Genomic DNA, 22,129 nt, shown 5'->3' on the forward strand with positions numbered 1-22,129 from the left:
GCTGCAAGCTGAGACAGGCAAGTCTGCAGGGAGCATCTCACACAACAACAAATTTTTTTACTATTTTAAAACAGATATTTATATATACATATTTTAAATACATTTTTACTAACGTGTAAATTGGTACTGGTTATTTGAAAACAAACTTCTTAAATTAAAACATGAAGCAACAGAGATCATTTAAGAGCTATTACCCTCCCTTTGATGGGTTTTTCCTTTCATATATATTATAGAGATATACACCGACACACACACGCACACAGAGACTCGCACACACCTTCCCATACTATCCTGCGGTAAGTGTTTATTCATTACAAGTGCAGTCTTGGAATGAGAAGTCCAACCTTCCTGTGTTCTTTATCGATAGCTCCGGTGTCCTTCACAGAAATAGTTTCTAGCCGTGCATTGATGGTTCGGTTTGGCTTCGGTTTGGTTTCCCCCCTTTGCTTGGCGGGGCAGCCGACTGCTGCTGCGGCGGGACCGGGTCGGGGCGGCCGCACCGCGCCGTGCCGCGGACTGGCTGCGGGACACAGCGGGGATCACGAAAAGCCCTTTCCCGTTCCAGCACGTCCCGCAGGTGGGGCTGAAACCAGCCAGGACAGCGAGGTTCCTTTCCTTTCGCCCTGGGCTTTCCCGGGCAGCGCTAACGAGCGAAGCGACGCTGCTGTGCTCATGGCTTGCTAACAGCTGAAGCCCACCCGGCCACCACGGCAAGGAGACCCCGGTGTGCTGGGTGTTAAATTCATGAGTGCGCTTGTCGCGGGGGTCACGGACGAGCGGTCCCACCGCCCGCTGCCGCTCAGCGGCTCAGAAATTGGAGGGGTGGGAGCCGAGCTCCGCTCAGGGTAATTGAGAAAGAGAGCGAACCCCCCCGGTAGCGAGCAACGGCGGGCGCGGAAGGGGCAGCAGCTCCGCGGGGAGGGGAACCAAAGAGAAAGAAGGTCCTTCGGGGTTGGTGAGGGTGTGGAGGGATGCTCGGCTCTACCTGTGGCACACTGGGGCGAAGATGCAGCCTTGTGTTCGGCTCTAGGTCATTAGGATGAAACATTGCATTGGAAGCATACGTATTATTAGCATCCGTAAGACGAACAATGTCCTTGGGACGGTAGTTTCTGTGCAGCCGGTTTTTGCAGGACTAATAACACCAAGGGAAACGGTGCTGTTAGGGGTTCTTTTTCAATTTCAATTCACAAATGCTAGGGCTGTACTTACAGCTCATCTGCCTCTTTCCCACCCGCGCTACACCCTCCCAAACGGAGCCGGGTCCGAAACAACCAGGGTGTCAGGGCTGACGGCAGAGCTGCTGGGGCAGCGTGCCGGGCGGGGGGGGCGGCAGCGGTGGGGGACGGGGCTGCTGGTGGTGACAAGGCCGCTGGAGCCGGTGGGCAGAGGTCCAGGCTGGCAGGATTGCAGCCGTTAGTTGAATACAAGGGGGAGGCTTCAGAAGGCGTTTGCATGTTGTCTCACACTTTCCTCCCAGGTCCTCACGATTCCTTGTACCAGCTGATTCGTATGAAGACATCTAAATGAGAGACACCTTTGATAAGTTAAATGATGAAAATCGGCAGAGCTTAGATGACTCTAATTATAAACATGTCTAAAATGAACATGTCTGCCAGCTCACAGCAGAGGTGCCGTTTGACACTAGCCCTCATTATATGTATTTTTATTAAGGGCCTGGTTTTTCAAAACAGGCCTTCCAGTTATTCGCTAGTTATTTTCAGTCTCTTGCAGAGATTGAATACGCGGAAGAAAATCCAAGTGGATTGTCACCACCGAAAAGCAGGTGAACCTGACTGCGGGCACCGGTTGTGCCTTTGGGAGCAGGGCAGCGAAGGGGAGATGCTCAGAGTCCTCCATTGCCTTGCTTGGATTTCCCTGCCCTAAAGCTCTGCCCGTGTTGTTTGCTCCAGTCCCGCTCAGATGATTTATTCCTTAAGAGCAATCAGAACCGTTAATAGAGTTGGTAGGCGGTTTTTCTCAGATGTCTTGGACTCCGGTCTCTAGAAACACGACCCGTCAGAGCGGCGTGGGGCGCGGGAGCCCTCCCTGCCGGCAGGCACGGTGCGAGGGGTTTGATGCCCGTGGGCGGGACGGGGCGTCCCTGTTCCTGGAGTCGGGCATTTGGACGGAGGAGTGTTGGGGGCAGAGCACCCTGTACCACGGGAGCACAGCTCAGGGTGCGAGAGCGCCTTTCGGGAGCGGGTCAGGATTTGAGGCCGGGGATGTGCCAGCGTCCGCTGCTCGCTCCTGCCACGGGAGCAGCGGTGGAAGTGCGTGCCCCTCGCAGGGTTGTGTCCTGCCGTGTCTCAGCTGCCTACGCGGCTCTCCCTGCTCTCCTTTCGCCCCTCTCTGCTGGAGGGAGCCGTGTCCAGCGGCACAGGGCTCGCTCCTCCTCCAGACACCCCTGGGAAGGAATCGAGTAGGCAGCCTGACCGACCTGCCACGGGGAAAGACCTTTAGTGCCAGGGGACGAATAGCATAAGCATGGTTCCAGCACACAGTCCTCCTCCTCGAAAGAGCCCAAGCCCCCCAACCCTTCCCTTCCCGTGTTTTGACGCTTGCAGAAGTGCCCGTGGGGCCCGTGGCACAACTGCAGCTTGGAGCGTGAGATAGGAGCACATGCAAACCTGATGGAGAGAAATCTGAAATCTGCCTTTTTAATAAGTTGTCATGCCCGAATGCTCAGGGTCACGATTTGAAAAGAAAAATACTTGGCCATTGCTGCAGGAGCATCCCAGGCAGCGTGCCTGAGAGCTTCGTCTGCCTCCGGGCTCTGCGGTACCTGGACAGCGGTGGTGTTGCAGCCGCACCGATGCGTGTGTATAAGTATACACAGAAATACAATACGTACAAAGATACAGCTGTATTCCTACGGCTCGTTATAGAGGGGACCTGGCAGTGCTTTTTACTACAGTACAGTTGTGTCGTGAAACCTGTTCTCCCGCGCTGGTGCCTGTGCTGCAGTAAACCAGCCTGGCAGGGCGTCCCGGCGGGTGTCATTGCAGAGCCGTGCTGTTAGCAGTCACCGTCCCGCAGGGCTCTGCGCTGCGGTGCCTCGTCACCTGCCAGCGGGCGTTATTCTGGTTCCTCCTCTGGTTATGCTATTTACTTCTTTAATAAAAAAAACAAAAAATTGAACGCCCATCTGAATTGAACTGTCCTATTGGTATTTACTGTTGTCCAAGTGAAACGAGGCTACAAATGTCACGATTCACCTGTTTGCATTTCCATTTCTGTACTGGGGCGCGCCGGCTGCCGGAGCTGCTGGCAGGGTCCCCTGGACGGGCCCTCTCCCGCATCCTCCGCTGTTCCCTCTCAGCACGGGGACGGCCCCTTGCTCCACGGGCGAGACACACGCAATCACTTTGGCGACTGCTCTGTCTTCTCCCATCACATTATTTTTTTCCTCTAGGCCTTTATAACTCAGTACGTAGCCTTTTTTTTTTTTTAATTGCAATCACTCCCTTTCTGTGTCTTCTTTTTTTTTTTTTTTTTTTTTTAATTTCTGGGACTTATCTTTTCAGTTTAATCTATTAATTTCTGTTCTTATTTCACTTTGCAGACTATTTGCCGATTTCACAAGACATAATTTTTATCAACTAGTTCTTAAAGATGCATAACAAATTAATCGGGGTTTACTACAGTGCTAATGAGAGAGAGAGAGAGAGAGACAGAAAAAGCCTGGGTGGTCCATGTTTAATATCAATGTCCACTGAAAAATTGCTGCTCTTACTGGCTGGTTTGATTGACTGGACTTTTTATTTTATTTTTATTTTTTTAAAGGCTCCATATCCTCACTGCTTTGAGTTTGCTTTTTATTTTTTTATTTTATTTTATTTTTTTTTCCTCTGCTTTGTTATGAGTTTTTAATGCCCACTTGGAATGTAACTCACAAGGATTGGGGTTAGGGGCGTTATGAAGGCATGACTTCTCACAAACTTTTTAGAAATAATTTTATCAAGGAAGCAAAAATGATGATTGGGTCTCACAAGCAGCCCCAAAGAGAGATATTGGCGCTTTTTAACATAGAGTCGTTCATCAGTAGCACAAATCATAATTAGGGTGTAGCGAGACTAGCATCACCTGTCGCTAGGATCGTTAGCAACACAGGGTTTGTTATTTAATTATTCCAAACGAGCGCCCTGCGTCCGCACGTGTGACCCTGTGGCGCTGGCGGCTGCGGGCGTAGCAGACCCACGCGTGTTTTCTCCCGTTCCGTTCGCTTTGGGTTGGTGGCTTTTCCGAGAGCTGCCGTAATCACGCAAGGGCCGTGGCTAGCAGCCGCCAAACGAAGGGCTTAGGCAGTTCTGCACCTCCCGCAGCAATCCCTGCCCCAGCTCCGAGCCGCTCACCACCCCCTCGTCTCGCAGCCGGCGATGCTCTCGCATACTCCGTGCAGTCGCTTCTACTTCCAGACTTTGCTTGCAAATCATGGGCAAATTACTTAAATTTTGGCAAGAGGTTCAAGCTGTCCCCTGCTAGCTTATCGCGCCTCTTAATCTCCACCCAAATCACAGAAGAGCTGCAAGCCTATGTGATAATGCCTCCATCCATTGGCTTTATTTTTAACAAGACCAGATTCTGGACTTCTGGGTAGAAAACGCACATCGTATTTAAATTCTGTTTTTCTTGAAGTGTTTCTGCCCATTTTATAAGTTTGTGAGAAGTAAATTGCATGCTTACAGTAGAACTGTAATGCATTTTAATGTTTGTTAATCCACTTGTTTAAAATGTCAGTGTCAAAGGCTCTACAATACACGGCTATGCTGTTCATTTCATTAAAGATGCTTGATGTAATAATTGGTTAGTTTTCTTTTTACTTTTCTGCAGGCAATAGCTTTTTTTAATCTGTATGGCTTCTTATTATTTTGTTTGGGTTTTTTTGCTATGAATTGCTTTGCTTTTGTGAACTTGTCTTAGTGTGCATGATTTGCAAACATTTCAGCTATTGTGAATTTTCTCATTTTTTGTAAATAGTCCATCTGTGCTTTTCTTTTTTTCTTTTTTATGACTTTTTTCCTGTAAGTAACTGAGGTAGAAAATAATAATAAATTGTTTACAACGGATATGCTGTGTTGCTGCTCTCTTAGCTTGCAGTTTTAATATTTTGGTTTGGACGCACCAAATAACCAGTACCAATGACAATTTAATAAAAGAATAAAACAACCATCACTCAAAGTGTGTGACCCAGTGTTTGAAGAATCTGGAGATGAACGGTTACATACGAGGTGTGTTTACAGCAAAAATTAAAACCAAAAAAAGACAACAATGCACTTGTAACTGGGGAGAGAGGAGTGACTCCCGTGTTAAAATTGCAGTATTCCCAGCAGTCTGATCTTCCACCACTGTGGTCAGTGCAGTCCGTGCCAGCGACCGAGGTGGGTTTAAGCATCAAACCCATAAGCGTATTAGCCTGGTTGCGAACTCTCCAGCGCTAACGTGCAGGAATCTGTTTCTGCCGTTTGGAAATGGAAAGGCAAATCAGGTAACTCTTGTCGCTGTGAGGAGGTCCCTGGCTGGGATGGCAGCCGGTGTTCTTGGTGCAGACCCCGCGGTGGGACGGGTACCGCTGGCCGTGCCTGCAGGGCGGGGAGGTTGCCATCACTGTTTTTATCTCAGTTATACTTTATTCCATCTTTACCTGGATGTTTGGGGATTGTCAAAGTTACTTAGAAACCCTCAGCTCAGATATTTAATTTTTTTTTTTTTTTTTAATTAAGGGTTTGTTTGCTTGTATGTTTGTTAAAGCTTATTAAAACCTTTGTATATGGGGAGAGGTGGGAAAACCAAATATTTTCACAAACTTTTCAGAGCTCAGGGAAATACACTTGCTTATTAATAATGGTACTCCATAGTCCGCCAAGCCCAGCCTTCGGTCACGCTCCTGCAGTGCCTGGTGCTGTGAAAATGCAACGCGAGATCAGTTCAAAGTCTAAACTGGTGTTTTTCATTATTATGAGAGCATTGAAACCAACTGTCTGTTAATCTATAGAGCTTAATTTAGTTTCTTTCCTGATACCAGCCACAAACTGTTCACTTGTTGGCCATCGGTGCTGGGCAGGAAGGTATTCTTGTGTAAAAGTTATTTGTGATGCTTGCCTAGTAGGTCTAACAGTTATTTTCTGGGTGAGGAAGAGGAGGTGGTACCAAAGACAAGGGTAATTATTATAATAATGACATGCTTAAGGCTTCTTCTTCGTAGTGTGAGAGAAGGAGGCGAGGTAAGGGAAGTTCCTGCATTTGTTATTTAGGACACCCAGAGATATTAGGAAGCTGCAAGTTACGTTGCTCTTGCAGGTCTCACTCCTGGTTAATAACTTCTTCAGGGGAGTGCAGTGGGAACGGGAGGAAAAGAATGTGTTTGTAGCTTCAACATACTGCAGAGCTGACCATTTTGTCTGTAGCAAGGTGTGGTGGTACAAAGCGATGGCCATACTCAGGAGGTGCAGCTTTTTACCGTGTTGAGTGCCTTCTGGGAAGGTTTGGGAGTTGGTACGTTCAGCGCACCAGAAGGAGCATAAACCAAATCCCCATGAAGGATTTAGCTGTAATTCTGCCAACTGAGATCAGCCAAGGTCTGGCTCCCAACATGATGTGCGTGGTGCTTCAACGACCCCGAGCCATATTCCCGTGTACACGAGCCCCCAGCTATCTACTCTGGTGATGTAAAGCGATTTTAAAGTGGAGATGCTGCCTACACATGGCTTCTGTACTAGCAGGGAGTAATAAAGTTAGTATTAATAAGAGTCAGTTCTGTAAAACACTCTTTAAAGCACTGTTACACAAGTCTAAGACTTGGGTAACATTTAGTAATGGGAGCAAAGTTTGTCTGGTCATGATACTTTAATGATCAAACTTAACATTAAGAAAGAAGGAGAAATTGCTGGCAGCTGCAAAATAGGAGGAAGAAATACAAAACATATTTTAAATTGTCTATTCAGTTAGTTAAGCCTTGTAACAGTAAGAGATGCGGAATGAAGCTGGAAATGTTTTTCACTCCTTTGTCTAACCCTTTCTTAACTGCTTAAAATCTGCTCTAATCATCCCTGCGCTGCATGCTTTTTTTCACCTAAAACACATTACTGCATCTGCATGGCATAAAATGGTTTACAAAGTGCTTTTGAAATCTGCTAGAACCACCTTAATTACCACTCTTCAAACATCTCCGTTTCAGCCTCCATCAGTGAAAACAAAGACTATAGACTGGACCTGTCTTAAAATTGAGATTTTGGGTTTCTTTTGCTGGCAGAGGGCAGGCTGAAGAGGGACCCTTCACATTGCAGGTGCATCCCTGGAGTGAGGAGCAGCTGGAACTGCAGACAGCAAACTGAGAAATTAATATAGCAAAGCCCATAAATTTCCAGCCAGAAGGTACTCCTTCAAGTTCTGCTTAGATGACAGTAGCTTTTGTTTTGATGCAGGAAAAAAGTGGTATCTAGAGCTGTTGCCTGAGTGCAAGCAGAGCGTAAGCACCTTTGCCTCTTGGGCACATTTTTTCTGAGAAGAGTTGCATTTTTCTAATGTTGCAAAGAATTGCATAAAATTCTTTTTTCACCTCCTGTTTCCCGCACCCCTTAAAATAATCTCCTGGATATTAAATTTCAGGTGAGCTTTTCAAGAGATAAGCTGTTGATCTGAGTCGCTGGTCCAGCTTCCACCAATTTCAATGGCAGCAGAGCGTAGCCAGTAAAAATGCTGCCTGTCCCCATTTTCCTGCCCCATCACCTCTGTGCGGGTGAGGCTGCTCTTAAGGTTTCCCCAAACAGCATGTCTGGCTAAGGACCAAAACTGCCCACATCCTTCATTAGGTTTTTGCCTACTGATACCTTGAATAACTGCTTGAGCAGTAAGAACATCTTGAACATTGAATTTAAATGCCGATTGTCCTATTCTCAACTGCTCACTGATCCATGCGTGGAGTTTGAGACGGGCTTTAAAACTTCAGGGTCGTTGCCCTGAAAATGAGCGATCATAAAGGGACAGGGAGGAAAGAAAAGGAAAAAAAAACCCAAAGCTACCGGTCTCTCAGGAGCTCTTTGCGTTTCGGGGCGACACTGCAGCAACAGAGCTCCTGAGCGATCGGTTCTGCTGCAAGCAGGCCACAGCTGCAGCAGCTGGGAAGTGTAATGAGAATAATTATTCACAAGAGTAAAGAGGCATAACGCAAACACACATGTATGGAAGAAAACATGGATAACCCTATAGAAAGAAGAACATGGTCTGGTAATGCCAGTCCTGCTGTCAGGAATTGTACGTGTCTGAGTTAGCCGGAGCACAACAGCTAGCCCGCTTATGCCTCTATAGATACAATTTTCAACTGTAAAGCTGTTAAAAATTGGGAGCTGGGGGTTGCAAAGAACTTGAAGAGATTAGTCTCCTTAAAGCACAAAAACATTAAAATGCGAATGTTTTTCAATCACAGTTAGTAGTAGGATTTCAAGCTGATAATTAAGTAGCTTCCAAGTCCTCCTTTGCCCAGAAGCAGTAATATGTAGTCGCTGCAGTGATGCCCTGAAGGTTTCTGGGCTCAGCATCACAATCCTCTCCTCTGACTTGTTTTATAACGTGGATTATGAAATACCCAGTGGCAGTTCCTCCAGCGAGGCAGCGGGAAGTTCTCCGTCTCCGCCAGCGATGGCTGTTGCGCTTGGTGAGCTGCAGTGTCTCTCTGAGACGGGCGTTCACTCACGACTTCAACACACGTAGGTTGTGAAGAATTTCCTACCCTCTGATAACCTTGTCCTCTGATTAATTATCTTCTCTTTTACATAGTTGCCTCTTGTCTGCATTGAATTTTTCCAGCTTCAGCCTCCAGACATGAGTTCTTTTTATGCCTTTGTTCATCAGCAAGGATCTGTCTTTTAATAATACTTATCCAGATAGTTTAGATCATTCATAAAAATTTAAGCAAGTGGTGTAACCAAATAGCTCATTTCCTATACCATCGAAGCAACTGAAATGAGGCTTGAAGCAAATCAGTGCCACTTTGCTGAACTTTAAATATACGCCTTAATGCGGCTCCATCTAACCTGCCCTTGTTCATTCAGCAGCAGGTGACTGAAATTCAGAGTTTCTGTGCTGCGTGACAGCTTGGGTGCAGTGAATTCACAGGTATTCCCCTGCAGTGATCGTTTCGTTTATACTTACCTTGTTTATTAAAAATCGATAGTAAATGTTTGGCTTTGGGCTTTAAAATGAGGAATGCTTTCATCAGAGTGATCAACTTCGTATTAAACAGAACTACTTGCTTTTAGGAAGTGAGTTGGTCGAGATTCTCTTTCATCCACATCAGCTGCATTCACTTGAAGCTCATAATTCTCTTGTGTTTCACCAGTTACTAAATTAGGGAGAATCCAAATTACATATTGAGTTCGAGTGTTGGATGGTGGGAGGTATAGTTTTCACAGGACATGTTTGAGAAGTATAGCGGATGCCTTGAAGCTGCCGTAGGATAGGAATGGTTTTGAAGTAGAGTAAATAAACTAAATCAGCTACCAGCTTTTGCTTTTTGGTTTGGGTTTTTTTGAATAAATAGTTTTCTTAGAATAAACTATTTGCCTTTGAGAAGTTTCCCAGTTTTCTGTACAGTGAAGTAACTGCAAAAGGGTTATTACACTTGAAACGACACAGAATGATAATTTGGAGACAAACAAGGCTTTGTCTCACTGATGCATAAAGTAATTACTGGGCAAAAGTGCATCATTCTCATTTTTAAAACTGTGGCCTGAGAGTGGTAAACAGCTGAAAAATGGGTCGTTTACTGTACATAAAGTGGAAGTGCCAAATTTTAAATTAACTATATTTGGGTTTTATTGTTTTGTTGAAGCTCCAAAGCAGAAATATTTGTTCATAATAACATTCATCTGCAAACATGCATCCGGTGTGAAGCGCATTACGGGTGTCTGACGTTGAGAATTCTACAAAATCTTGCCACGCACCATACATTTTAAACAGCAGATGACTGTGCCTTGAATAACACAGTGGGCTGCTTAATGAGGTTTCCATTATGCATGATGTGCTGTATCTGAAGTTCGCTAATTTTCTGACCTGGTGAAATAGATTTTAATAAGCTTGATGTAACACAGCATATAAAGACAAAGGGAAACACTTAATGGGGCTGTCACAATAAAGGATTCTGAGCGGGCTTGGAGATGCTAAAAGTGTTAATAGAATTGATCAAAAGCTCAGGAAAGAAATTCTCCATTTCCATGGAGGTCTGCCCTGCACCTTGCTTGGTGCCTTCTGTTTGCTGTTGCATGGACGGTGCCATCCCGCTTCTTTAAAGACAAACCAGGGTCACTGGTGGGAAACACGAGACGTTTCAAGCAGGGCTTGTAGCTGCCTCCGCATTCGCTTCCTACAGACTTTGGCAGAGCTTCGGTAGAGTCTTCAATCAAATCCCAAAGAGTTAATTGCTACTCAACCGTGATAACGAGTTGTGAATGCTTTGGTAGAATCCTGATCTTTCATCAATTTTAGATAAAATTTGATTTCTCTGCATATATATTCTTCTCTAATTATTGAGCATTTAGTTGTTAATTTAAAGCTTGGAATGGTAGCGGGTTTTTTTCTTTCTCATTCTTGTTTCCTTATAGAAAGGGAGGGGGAGTCTGAGACAGATAGGCCTGAAAGATGAAGGTTTTAAACATAAAGGGATTGTTTTGGGATGGAGCTTTCCCTTGTGCATGCTCACCATTAAAGACTACATTTTTGTCCAGTAAATTGGACCCACGCCTGCCTGCCTTCAAAAAAAAAAAAGCTACCAGGCTCTTCTGCTTCATGGTTTTGAGTCTCTGATACTTTTGAAATGAAGCCTAAAGATCCTACAAAGAGGATAACACTGCCTAATGGAAAGAATAATGCAAGCGAGAACCCATTTGAAATGACAGCTGTGAGCCTCGCGAAGCTTTTCTGTGCTGATCAAAGCTGCTGGTAACGTTGTTTGAAAAGAGGATATCAGTTTCCCCCTCTCCTTTTCCCACTCAACCTGCAGATGATTTTATATTCCAGACTTTGCACTTTTTTCCTGGGAGATCAAGTGAACCTCCTAAATGACCGGTGTTCAGATCAGCGCGCTGGGGAGCACCGTCGGCGTAAGAGGCAAAGTGGTTTGGGGGGGATATAGCATCGATCCCCCTTGTGTGTAGGGCCCCCCGAAACGCCCCGCGCAGAGACGCAGTGACTTTGCGAGATTGAGCCGCAGTGTTCAGCTCTTCTGCCAGCGTGTGCAAATACTCCAAACTATCCGTAAACAGAGAGGAAGGATTTTGCTTGCTAGGCACAGTTTTATGGTGGCTTTTATTTTATTCTCCATGCGTGTCCCATAATTTTGGATGTTTTCCGAAGTTCGGTGCTGAAATCAGGTGATGATTTGAGCATCTCAGCTTCCATTTTTATTCTTGTTTTAAATCCCTGTGCTTATTGCTAAAGTCTAAACATGACCTCGTGTGCCCTAAGAGCTTTAGCCATTAGAAGCAGAGAAAGTTCTTTGCATGATATTTTTTGATGTAAGAACTAATCTCATGATCTCTGTGACTTCTTTTTGGTTTGATGCCCATTGTCTGGCTGTCTGTAGAGGACAGGGTCTTGTGTCCTTGGGGGATGCAAGATATTTGGGGTGTTCAGGGGCTGGACAGAGCAGAGCAGGTCTGAAGGAGTCCATGAAAAGCCAGGGCTGCACACGAGGGAGTCCTGGCAGCACGCGTGGAGGAAGGGGGTGTAAACGGTTCTTGTGTTTTTCACTCACTCCTGGTTGCCTTGTAGCCAGCTTCAGGCTGGGGTAAAGGAGAACCCAGCGCTTTGAGAAGGGAATGATCCCACCGGGGTGGGAGAAGGAGCACGGCAGAGACGTGTGGAGGGAGCGTGCCCTTCGCTGGGAGCCCTTGAGCCCCTCGAGTCCCCCATAAGGACTGGCCCTGCTCAGGCAGCGTAGCTCTCGCCAGATTTGTTCACAAAGCCCCTGGAAGATCCGCTAAATCCTGGGCTCTCGGCGTTCTCTGCTCGGTAATGCCGAGCGCGAGACGGCGGGGCTGTGTGCTGCCTGCCCAAATCCAGCCCTGCTGCCCCTGGGCGTGCACCACCCCTTGATCCCCCCCCTTCTCCCAAACTTATTTGTGCCTTGGAGAAGGCAGTTGCTTGCAGCCAGCCATTGACTAAATCTGTGACCTTAGGGCAAAGCATTTAAAACCAGATGTGTCCATCTTCCCTCGCACGAGCCTGCTTCAGTATTTAAAGTGCAACTATTGATGCAGGAAGCAGAAAAATTTATCTGTGAAAAATTGAACTCCAAATACTGGCTTTAGCTTGTTCAGAGCAATAAGAGAGCATGAAATTGATGTGAATCCTCAGGGCTTTCCTGGACAGTGTGTGAGCCCATTGCAAAACATTTATTGTAAAATATCTTCTAATTGCAATGCCTAAAGTGGGCACTTCTGTGCTTTTGAACAGCTTTGGTATCTTGTTTTCTCTAGGCAATTATAAGCAGCGGATACACAAAAGACAGGGATCGTTTCAGCAGGAACGGGAGTGCCTTAAACAAACACGATGAATGAATTGATCTCTCCCTCCACCCCTTTTGATTTTCCAGTTGACTTCAGAGAGCAGAGGGCTCGGACAGAGCCAGGCAGGCGCCGGCCAGCGGTGGGATCGTCGCTGGGGGTGGGATCCAGAGCGCGCCGCGGTCGATGTTCCTGTTGATTTCGAGGCGCTCTGGTCCGGGTGCCCATCCCTGGCACCCAGTTACCTCCAAGCCGCCTGTTAAAAATGAACCGGGAGCATGCAAGCCCCTCGGCAGCTGGCTACAGGGTTCAGAGAGCCTGCTGATACCCCACGGCCCTCCGTGGCCCCTGGGGTCCCCCCACGCCCAGCAGTCCTGCATCCCCAAAGCCACTGCTCTTGTCTCCCGGAGAAGCCTGCGCTTTCCAGGCATTGCTAAGGGAAAACGGTGGAGCTGGCACGTCACACGCTGGGCTCTGTCGGCTAACGCTTCTCCTTGCCCCCTGCTCCGGCCCTCGGAGGTATCCCCAGTGCCCCGTGCCGGGGTCCCCATCAGTCAGAGCGGGACGGATCGCATCCACCTCTGCTGCTGCCTGGGGAACAGCACCCGGGAAGGTGCCGCTGGGACTGGGCGGCTGCATTTCACCTTGTTTTAAACCCTGATGCCAGGGGAGGGGAATGTGTGCAGGCACACAGCCTCGCCAGCGTGGTCTGGAGGACCAGCAAGAGTCTCCGTGGACAAGCAGGTTCCTTCTGGGGGCCTGGAAACCAGCGAAAGTGCCTGCTAATGTTTTCCTCCTTACGGAACTGCTGCAGATACCTCAGCTCTCGGATTTTAATAAAATGGCTTGACAGCGCAGGCAGAAGGGTGGTAGAGGCAGAAGTTTCTTGCAGTACACAAAACAGGTTCAGTATTAATTGTACTGTCACTGTAGTGCTATTCTTTGAAGTCTTCACTGGTGTGGAAGTTTAGAAACAACGGGAGGGAATAATACAGTGTGACCAAAGTGCTTAAATAATGCTATAGGGTTGGTACAAGGGGAATTACAGAGATTAGCAGTGGATCTTGAGACCAGAACCTGCGAGAGCCCAGCTGCACCCTTGGCTATCTGCAAATGTCTGTCTTGAGTCATTTTGCTTCTTTGTGCCTCGCTTTATCCCATCTGTGACGTGGGGACAGCGTCAGCTGCCGATCACTGCTGAGAGGTTTGGGAGCAAACCACCACGTAATTACAAAAGTAAGTTAGCCCAGTTGTGAGATGTCGCACGGCATTAATGCGGTCACCAGTGTGGTGATGGGGAAATTTGTTTTCAGCTGAACGAGCTGATTAATGCAGTGCCTGGCAAATGTAATTTCAGTGTGGGGGATTGATTACTTTCAGTACGTTGGGTTGATTTAGAGATCCTCCAGTGATGGAGCCAGCCTGTGAATCTGTATTGGTAAGCGGATTTTTGCCAATCTTGATAATCAATCCCCGTTTCCGCCTCCCACTTCTGCAGCCGTAAGGGCCGCGCAGCCGTGCCACTGCCGCTCCGCCTCTGCCCGGCCGGCCGGCCGCAGCGTTCCTGGGCAGAGCACGAGCAGCCGATCACACTTGAGTTGTTTGGAGTGCCATGTCGCGCAGATGCTTTTATCTCAGAATTGGGATAATAGCTTTCTTTGGGGGGTGGAGGGATTGATTTTTCACACATCTGTCCACTGGAATGCAATAACAGATCCTTTGTTCAGGCTCTTTCTGTGGAGTGCCTTCTCCACCCTTGTTATTTCATTCTTCTTTTGCATGGCAAAACTTTTTGTCCTGCATTTCAAATAGATACTGAGCGTGCCTGGCAGTTGAACAAGAGAAACAAACTTTCCAGCCCTGGTTTTTATGCTGTTTTCAGGGGATGCTTGGTGATTTGAAGGGTATTTGATTGGTTTTGGCAGAGGCCTTTTATTCTGTGGAAAATCCACAGCTCCTCTGATCGCTTACGGATGGTTTAGGGAGCCCCTGGAGCCTCCAAATGAGAGATTTGCTGGTGGCCAGCTGGTCCTGGATGTGCCATGGGAATGCTGAGGACACTGCTCTTGGGACGTGCGCTGTGGTGGGCAGGGAACGGAGAAGGAGAGGCTGTAGGGACAGTGCCAGCTCTGCTCCTGCCTAACCCGCAGCAGGAGAGCTCGGGGCTTGGCCCAGGCGTGGCTCCGCATGAAAACAAAGCCCCAGAGCCTCAGCCCTTGTCCTGCAGATGCTTTCCCTGCTGCTTGGAGGTTGGTTTGATGCTTAACACCGAGGTCTTCTCACTCCAGCATATCGCAGCTCCAGCGCTAAACGTATGTCAGGCGACCCAACCAGGGTCGATGGCTCCATCACCAGCAAGAGGGAATTTAGCGCTTTGGTATTTGGTTATAATATCCCCCCGTCTGGATGTGCTTCCTCCTGCATCTCACTCCACAGAGATTGTAGCAGTTCATCAACATAATAAAAACAAACAGCTTCACATTGGCATTAAGGAACGGGATTTGCTGTGCGGCGCGTGGGCTCTGCACATGGGGAGCAGCAGCAGACAGCAGCCTGGGGTAGCTGTGCATACATTTACCTGTACTATTTTTTTTCCCCCAACAGCCCTATTACCATATTTAAATGCAAGTATGTCTTTTTTTAATTGATGTTTTAAGTAGCTTCAAGTCACTCTAGCCTAGTTGTTCTCTGCTCCTTTCTCCCTGGTAGATTACCTGTAGCTGAGACGATAGTGCTAGAGGTAGCGGGCTTGTAGTCTGCTGATTTCTCTGGGTCTCGCTCTCTCCATTCCTCTAGCTCGCTGTTCTCTTTTTCTGTTGCCTCAGTTGTTTTTCTGTGGTTCTTCAGCATTGCAAAGCAGCTGTGATCAAAGTCCTGGAGCCCGCTCAAGGGGCAGGTCCCGTGGTGGTGACTACCCCCGGGGTTGTCCTGTCGGGTGCCAGGAGCGGTCGGAGCTCCCCAGAGACCAGGAACCTCCGAGGGTTTTGTTGGCTTTGGAGCGAGGGGGTTTGGGGTTCTTGCTGATCACCTGGACCTTGCTCTCTTAAAATACATATATTTAAAGTCAGAGCCTCTGGCAGATCTTCTGAATATTAATTAAGTAAACTAAATCTGCAATCTTGCTAGCAGCATTTCATTCATCTGTAAGGGCTCGGTCCCCCTGTAGCAGGGTGTATGTCTTAGAGCTCCTTGATCTGCGGCTGTTTTGCTTTCAAGAGCTTTTTTTCTTTCTTTCTTTCTTTTTTTAAATTACATTCCGGTGAATTTTTTTTTTTTTTTGCTTGATCCCAGCAAATCTGTGATCTTGACATGAGGACCTCCTCATATTTTCCATTACTGCTATGTCTGTAGATCAGCACGTTATTATCACTTGCAAATAAGCAAAGAAGAGAAATCCCTCGTTTTGCGAAGCGGTCTGACCCTAGCCGTTTGAGAGTACGGAGACGTAAGCCGAGCGCTGCAGGCTCTGCTGCCAGTCTGTCCGCCCCGGCACCTCGGCTTTCGCGGCGTGCCGTGACCAGGCGCGCCATCAGCGGCATGCGCCGCGACCTTCCTCTTCTGCCAAGGGGATTTGGGCCACCTTTGTGCCGGCAGAGACCACCAGCAGTGGGCACCTGGCGAGGGCTCGGCTCTTTCTAAAAACGGTGCCCGTCGACGGCACGGAGAGCCGGGACGGCGAGCTCTGGAAACGCCGTGCCCTCGGCGGCCGCCCCGCAGAGACTCGCGGTACCTGCTGGCTTCTTTCTTTACCCTTCTCCTTTTCTCCACGGCCAGGTTTTCCGGCAGCGGCTTATGGACCAGTAGCAGCGGCAGCCGTGGCGGCAGCAAGAGGATCAGGTAGGGGGGCCCGTGGAAGAGCAAACCCTCAGAGTGCAGGGTCAGGTAAAAGCTCTGTCGGTATTCTGTGTGGCTGCAGCTCTCCATCATTTCTCTGATTTTCCTCACACTTATCCTGGGGACCTGAAAACAAACAATCAAAAAAAAAAAAAAATTACATAAAAAATAAGTAATCAATCCCAAACCAAACCCAAACTACAAGCAGAGGCCATGGGGCCTGGAGCACCTTGCAGGAGATTGGCGTAAGAACTGCCAAAACCAGGGTAGATATTCCAATTTGTTTCTTTATTTATTCCTTTATTATGTTGGTTTCTTTGTTTCTTCGTTTTAAATTCGAGGTCATAAAGGACACCCCAAAGAAATTAATTTGCGTTTCCGAAAAAAAAGTTTTCGTTTCTCCCGGAAAGCAGGTGTCGGGTTGAGGCGGTGGTGGCAGCCCCGGGCGCTCCCGCCGTGCCCGGAGCCGCTCTCGCCTCCTCCGCCGCGAACCGGCGCGAGGGTCGGGGTCGGCCTTCGCGGGTCACCCCCCCGCGGCGAGGGGGGCCGTGTCCCCTCGGGGACGGCGCTTTCCGCCCCGCGCGGGGCGAACGCCGCCGCGAACGCCGTCGTCGGCGCCGAAACGCGGCTGGCGGTTGGCCGGCCCTGCCCGCTTCCAACCCCACGGGCCTGCTTTCCGTGAGGAACGTCAAAAGCTTTTCTTCCCGTTCCTTCTGAAAACTTCTTTTTTTTTTTTTCTTTTCCCCTTAAGGGAAATAAATAAATAAATCGTCGCCAATTGCCGTTACTGCCTTAGGTTTTAAATTCAGCGAAACACGTGAATTAAAGCTTCGCTCAGGGAATTCAAGCGTTCAGTACGGCCATCGGTGAGCTGGTGGCTCGGCAGCGCCCGCCGCCGCCACCGCCGCCTCGGCTCCCCGGCCCGCCCGGATCAAGCCGGGACGGAGCCGCTGCCGGCCCCGCGCCTCCTGCACGGCCCCCGCCGGCCGCCGACCCCCTCGCCGGGCCCGGCTGGCCGGCGTGGACGGCGGAGGTGCCGGAGCGGAGGACGCGGCGGCGGTTTTCCAGCTCGCTCATGGCACGGTCCTGAAGCGGGGGTTTCTCGGTGGCTTTTCTGGCAGTGCCGGTGGGTTAACCGGGCTCTCGCTGAAAAGACCCGACTAAACCGCTGCGTGAGGGGTTACGAGGAGGGCGCAGGCCCAGGCGTGTCTCAGGTGCGAGCCTGATGCCGTGGAGGCCAAAGAAAGACACCAGGAGAACTCCGTTCCATGCAAACTGGCACTGCTTGCAGGCTACAAAGGATTATCTGTACCAGTTTCATCTTGTGGCATGTAGAGAGCGCCTAAGGGGTGACTTGCCAGACTGGTTGTGGGGATTCCCCATCTCCCAGCTTTTCCTACTGCCCCTTCATGCAGGGGGAAAAACAAACCCAAAGAGAAAAAAAAAAAAAAAACCAAACAAAAAAAACCAAACAAAAAGATTAATTTTGTATATGATTTCAGGAAAACAGACTTCATTGTTTCTGCCTCTTCCTCATGTTTTTGCCCTTCAGGTTTTGTTTTACGTGCAAACAGACCTGGTGAGTTGCCCCTTAGCAAGGCACAGAGGGTTTGGCTGGATTAACGTTGCTTCCCTGATTATTATTTTTTTTTTTAATCGGAGTGCTTTTGGTGCCCATTACAACTGAACTGAGCATTGATCAATTCTGTGCCTGAAAATCATTTGTCTTTAATTTGAGTGTTTTTTGGTTTTTTCTTTTGTTGGGTTTTCTGTTTTGTTTTGTTTTTTCGTTTTTGTTTTTTATTTGAACTTGCAATACGAAACTAAATCTAACCCTAAATTAACAACACCCTTTCTGGCAAGTTTAAAGAGCAGTATGGTGTTTGGAAATGTCTTTCAAGCCTCAAAATTGCCTGTGTGCACAAAACTGGCAAAACCCCAAAACTGAATCAAAAGAGCCCCCCCTTCCCCAGCCCTGAGCTCTCAAGGAGGAAGATGGGTTTGTCACCGGCCCGGCCCGACGGCCGCTCACATTTGCAGTGAAACGTGCTCTGGGAACAGTGGTGTTTTACGTAGAGTCATTTCCATCCAAAGACGGTTTTCGGAAGGGACATCCTGGGTTCGCCACTTCCATCCAGCAATGGTAGTGAATTGTATTCAGGAGCAGTAGAGTACGATCGATCTTGCGCTACAGTGTACGGGCCCGATTCATTACAAGAAAAATGGTTGGGGTTTTTTTTTTTTTTAATTCTTTTCAGTTGGGTTTTTCTTTGTCCTTCGCAAATTCGCACAGCCCTCCTTCACGCGTGCCTAATCCAAAAGCACAGAGCGCAACACAGTTGGCCCTTACTGGCCCCCTTTCTGCCAGTAAACTGGAAAAGAGCTGGAAAACGCGCGGGCAGGCGCGTCCCACCGCCCCTCCGCTCGCTGGGGACTGCTCTGCCCAGAAGCTGCCGGAGACGTCCCCATCCCTGCTGCCCCTTCTGCAGCGCTCCGGCCCCACCAGCTCGCTCCCAAATTGACCTCCTCCTCTCTCCAGCCCCATCCTGCCGGCTCTTCCCCACCGTCCTGGTCTCGCTGCCGGCACGGTGGCTCGGCAGCATCGGACCTCGGCCTGGGCACCGGTGCCGGCCGGTGGGGCTGAGCGCCCGCGGAGAGCGTCCGCCTCCAGGCGTGCGTCTTGGTCTTCCAAGGAAGCTGCAGTCCTTTCGCTCCAAGCCCCTGGGCTGCGGTGCGTGGGCACTGACCACCTCGGTTTCTCCCCGGGGTGACGTTCCTCCTCTTGGGAAGCCTGCGCGTTTGCTTAATGGCCAGCAAAAGGAGCCCACCCGGGGGAGCAGTTACCTGCACGGGGGCAGCGCCCGGCCCCGGTTCTGCACTGCCGGGTCTTCCCTGCCCTCGCCCCTTCTTTTTCTATTGCAGCGTGTGAGGATGCAGTCACCAGTTTACCGTGCTAGATCAACAAGTTCTCTTCTCTGTCACAGCAGAAAGGGACATTTCCCCCTGCTCGTGCTCAGTGCCGCTCATAATTTCACGTCTAGCTTAGCCGGTCACGTGCCGGCAGGGTGAACGCAGCGATGCTTCTCTTTATAAATCACGTGCCCAGTCGACGTCCCAGTGACGAGGCGATAGCTGAGGTCCCTCGAGCAGACAGAGGGGTTTGGCCACGTCCATTCAAACCGGGTGGGACTGTGCTGCCGAATCCCTCAGCTGGTTTTGACAACCTCATCCATTCTTGTATTTTTTTTAATGAATTGGGACCTGAGCCATGGAAAACGAGCAAACTTAAAAGCCTGAATGCTGCAAACTCCTCCTAGACAACTTCACTATCAATGTCACGTTTCTTTTGAATTCACCTGACATATTTTACGTGTAAAACATTTTTGTCGTGTAAATGCTTTTTTTAAAATACAATCATGGGGGGAGGGGGGCACATTTTTATCTTGCATTTGACATGGGAGGGATTCATTTGGCAGGAGAGCGAGACAAGGAAAATTTGGCAGGAGAGGGTTTTCGTTCCTTCCTCTTTGGTTCATTGACAAGTCTGAGATTTTTCCAGTTCCCAACCTGTTGCCACCAACTATTCCTCCCTGAGGACTGGAGACAAAACCCATAAGGCCATCCGTAATCCAGCCCGATTCCCGCTGCCCGGCACCGGGAGGAGCCGTGCGCGCCTGTCCCAGGTGAGCGGCGCGGGCTCCCACGGGCACGCTTTGCCCGCCGAGATGGCCGGCGGCAGGACAGCGCGGTGGGACAGCGCGGTGCCGCGGCGCCGGGAGCTGCTCCCCCCACCCCACCCCGACCCCCGGCACATCTGGATTTTGGGCGCCAGTCCCGGCTTGCCAGTGCTGCCTTTGAGCCCTGCGCCCCGACAACCCCTTACTGTACTTTATACTTGCCAGCTATAACAAATCTCGTAACGTGAGCTACTGACCTTGATGGTGAGTGTGAGCAGTTATGTTTTGTTGTTTTCTCTCTTGCTTGGTTGGGGCTGCTGTGAGAGAGGGTGTCTCTGAGGCATACTTTCCGGCCTCTCTTACACTCGGACGTGCACACCTCCTCTCAAACACTCTTCTGAGCGCTCTCAGCGGGAAGGTTTGTCCACACCTATTAATCCTCTCTCAGTGTCCAGCTTCTTGTTAGTAGCAGCTGGTTGCATGTTTTTTGCTTGTTCGGACGAAACGGTTCAAGAAACGACTCATATCAACTCTTGAGAAATGTCTCTATTTTTTTGTACACTTTCTTTCTTTTGATGTTTTTATTAATTTCCCTTACTTAAAAAACAAAACACCTGTCGTCCCGTAAAACATTTCACATCTCCCCTTGCCTGTTCTTAGAGTGTATGTATCTGTGGGACTGAACTAAATGCATGCACTGTAGTAGTTGTACTGGTAGCAGTAGATGTAGTTGTAGAACATGCATTGTTGAGTTGATATTATAGGTATCATCAACGTGAACTAGCGTGGCAGTTAAAAGCATAGCCTTGGTCTGATTGAAAGCGTAGGGCTACCAATACAGCAGAGAGCTGCTAACGGCTTGGATCCATAGTACCGTATTTGTTAAATCCCATTATCCGGAAGTTTAAATTGAAGCCGGCTGTAGGCAACCTACACCCTCTGTACAAGAACCCGCACATGCTGTTATGTTGATAGTAAATTTGCCATTTTTTTTTTTCAAATTAAACCCCCTAGGAATTAAAATGCTGACTATAACTATATTCTCTTATTTTTATTTTGTATTAAAAAGAACTTAAGATATTTTTAAAATCATTTTACAATCATGGTTTCTTCATCAGCCTGTTACTCGTCCATATTAGCCCATAGAATCATTCGTTGGCAGTCGTAGACCAGATGTGCCAAACGCAAATCACTCCATTTGGGTTTCTAAATAATACCGTGTGCGTGAAGCAGCTTCCCGCAGACTATCCTGAGACACGAAGCAATTGTTTTTAGGTCATAAACCTTAAATCTTGTTATGCAACAGAGACTCTGAGCTAGCGGTGGGTCGTACTCATTGCCATGTCACCCAGCTTAAGGGAACATTTTTAAATGAAGATTTAACATTTCATAAATACCAGCATGAGGAGTTCGAGGCAAGTTCATCATCTTTGCCATTGAGCCAGCAAGTGTCTTTGCTTCTCGTGCCCAGGTTTCTGTGCTCAACTTTTAAAATCCTTTCACAGAGGAAGCTGCAGTCAGTAGATTTAACAGATGGTAATTGAGATCCCGAATTAGGCTTTTGTTTATTTGTTTAGTTTGTTGCTTGTCAGAAAACATCCTGCTGGGAGTAGAAAAGATATTGTATGGCATGGTCACACCTTCCCTCCTCCCCGCGCCCCCCCGGCCGTCCCCGCAAACCAGATGTGCTGAGCTGGAGCATCTTCCTGCTCCGCCGGGGATAGTCAAGGCAGTCTTTAGTGCACTTACTCCGGCAAGCGCTTTCAAAGGAAATAAAATACCCAGAATGGGCTTTCAAAATGTAATTAAGGATTTGTATCCGCTCCTTACCTCTAATAGAACATAAAGTAAATCAAGCAAACAACCGCTTGGATGGGGCTGACGCAACGCAAGCCTGCGCAAGGCAATCCGAGCCACCCCTGTTACTTTCCTTATTGCTACGGGGGAGCTGAAACACTCGTGCGTCAAGGGGGAGAATAATTTCCCCCTTAGATCTCAGTCTGCCAGGGAGTCGGGGGGACCCACTGTTTAATGTGCCAAGCATATGATGAAGTGAGGAGTGTATCTAAAAGTCAGCAGAGCGACAAATTGCATGGGGTTTAGGAAGCCTTGTCTTAC

At 48.6% G+C, this 22,129-nt stretch overlaps 1 protein-coding gene across 27 annotated transcripts in view; it reads left to right on the top strand.

Annotated features, from left to right (window-relative positions):
* Positions 1–22,129, top strand: part of MSI2 (musashi RNA binding protein 2) — a 261,255-nt gene that overhangs the window by 216,318 nt on the left and 22,808 nt on the right. For 6 of the 27 annotated variants that reach the window (XM_052805008.1, XM_052805009.1, XM_052805014.1 and 3 more), the window contains 2 exons: positions 15,105–15,128; positions 16,275–16,382. The exons of 2 other annotated variants lie outside the window; for them this stretch is intronic. In XM_052805008.1, coding sequence (XP_052660968.1) covers positions 15,105–15,128; positions 16,275–16,382 — 132 coding nt within the window. Of the gene's footprint in view, positions 1–3,565; positions 5,176–15,104; positions 15,129–16,274; positions 16,383–17,886; positions 17,914–20,337; positions 20,430–22,129 lie in introns of those variants that run through there. 19 more of the 27 variants (XM_052805015.1, XM_052805022.1, XM_052805028.1 and 16 more) reach the window with 9 other exon arrangements.

This window comes from Harpia harpyja, chromosome 12 (assembly GCF_026419915.1).
Source record: "Harpia harpyja isolate bHarHar1 chromosome 12, bHarHar1 primary haplotype, whole genome shotgun sequence".
Taxonomy (NCBI): Eukaryota; Metazoa; Chordata; class Aves; order Accipitriformes; family Accipitridae; genus Harpia; species Harpia harpyja.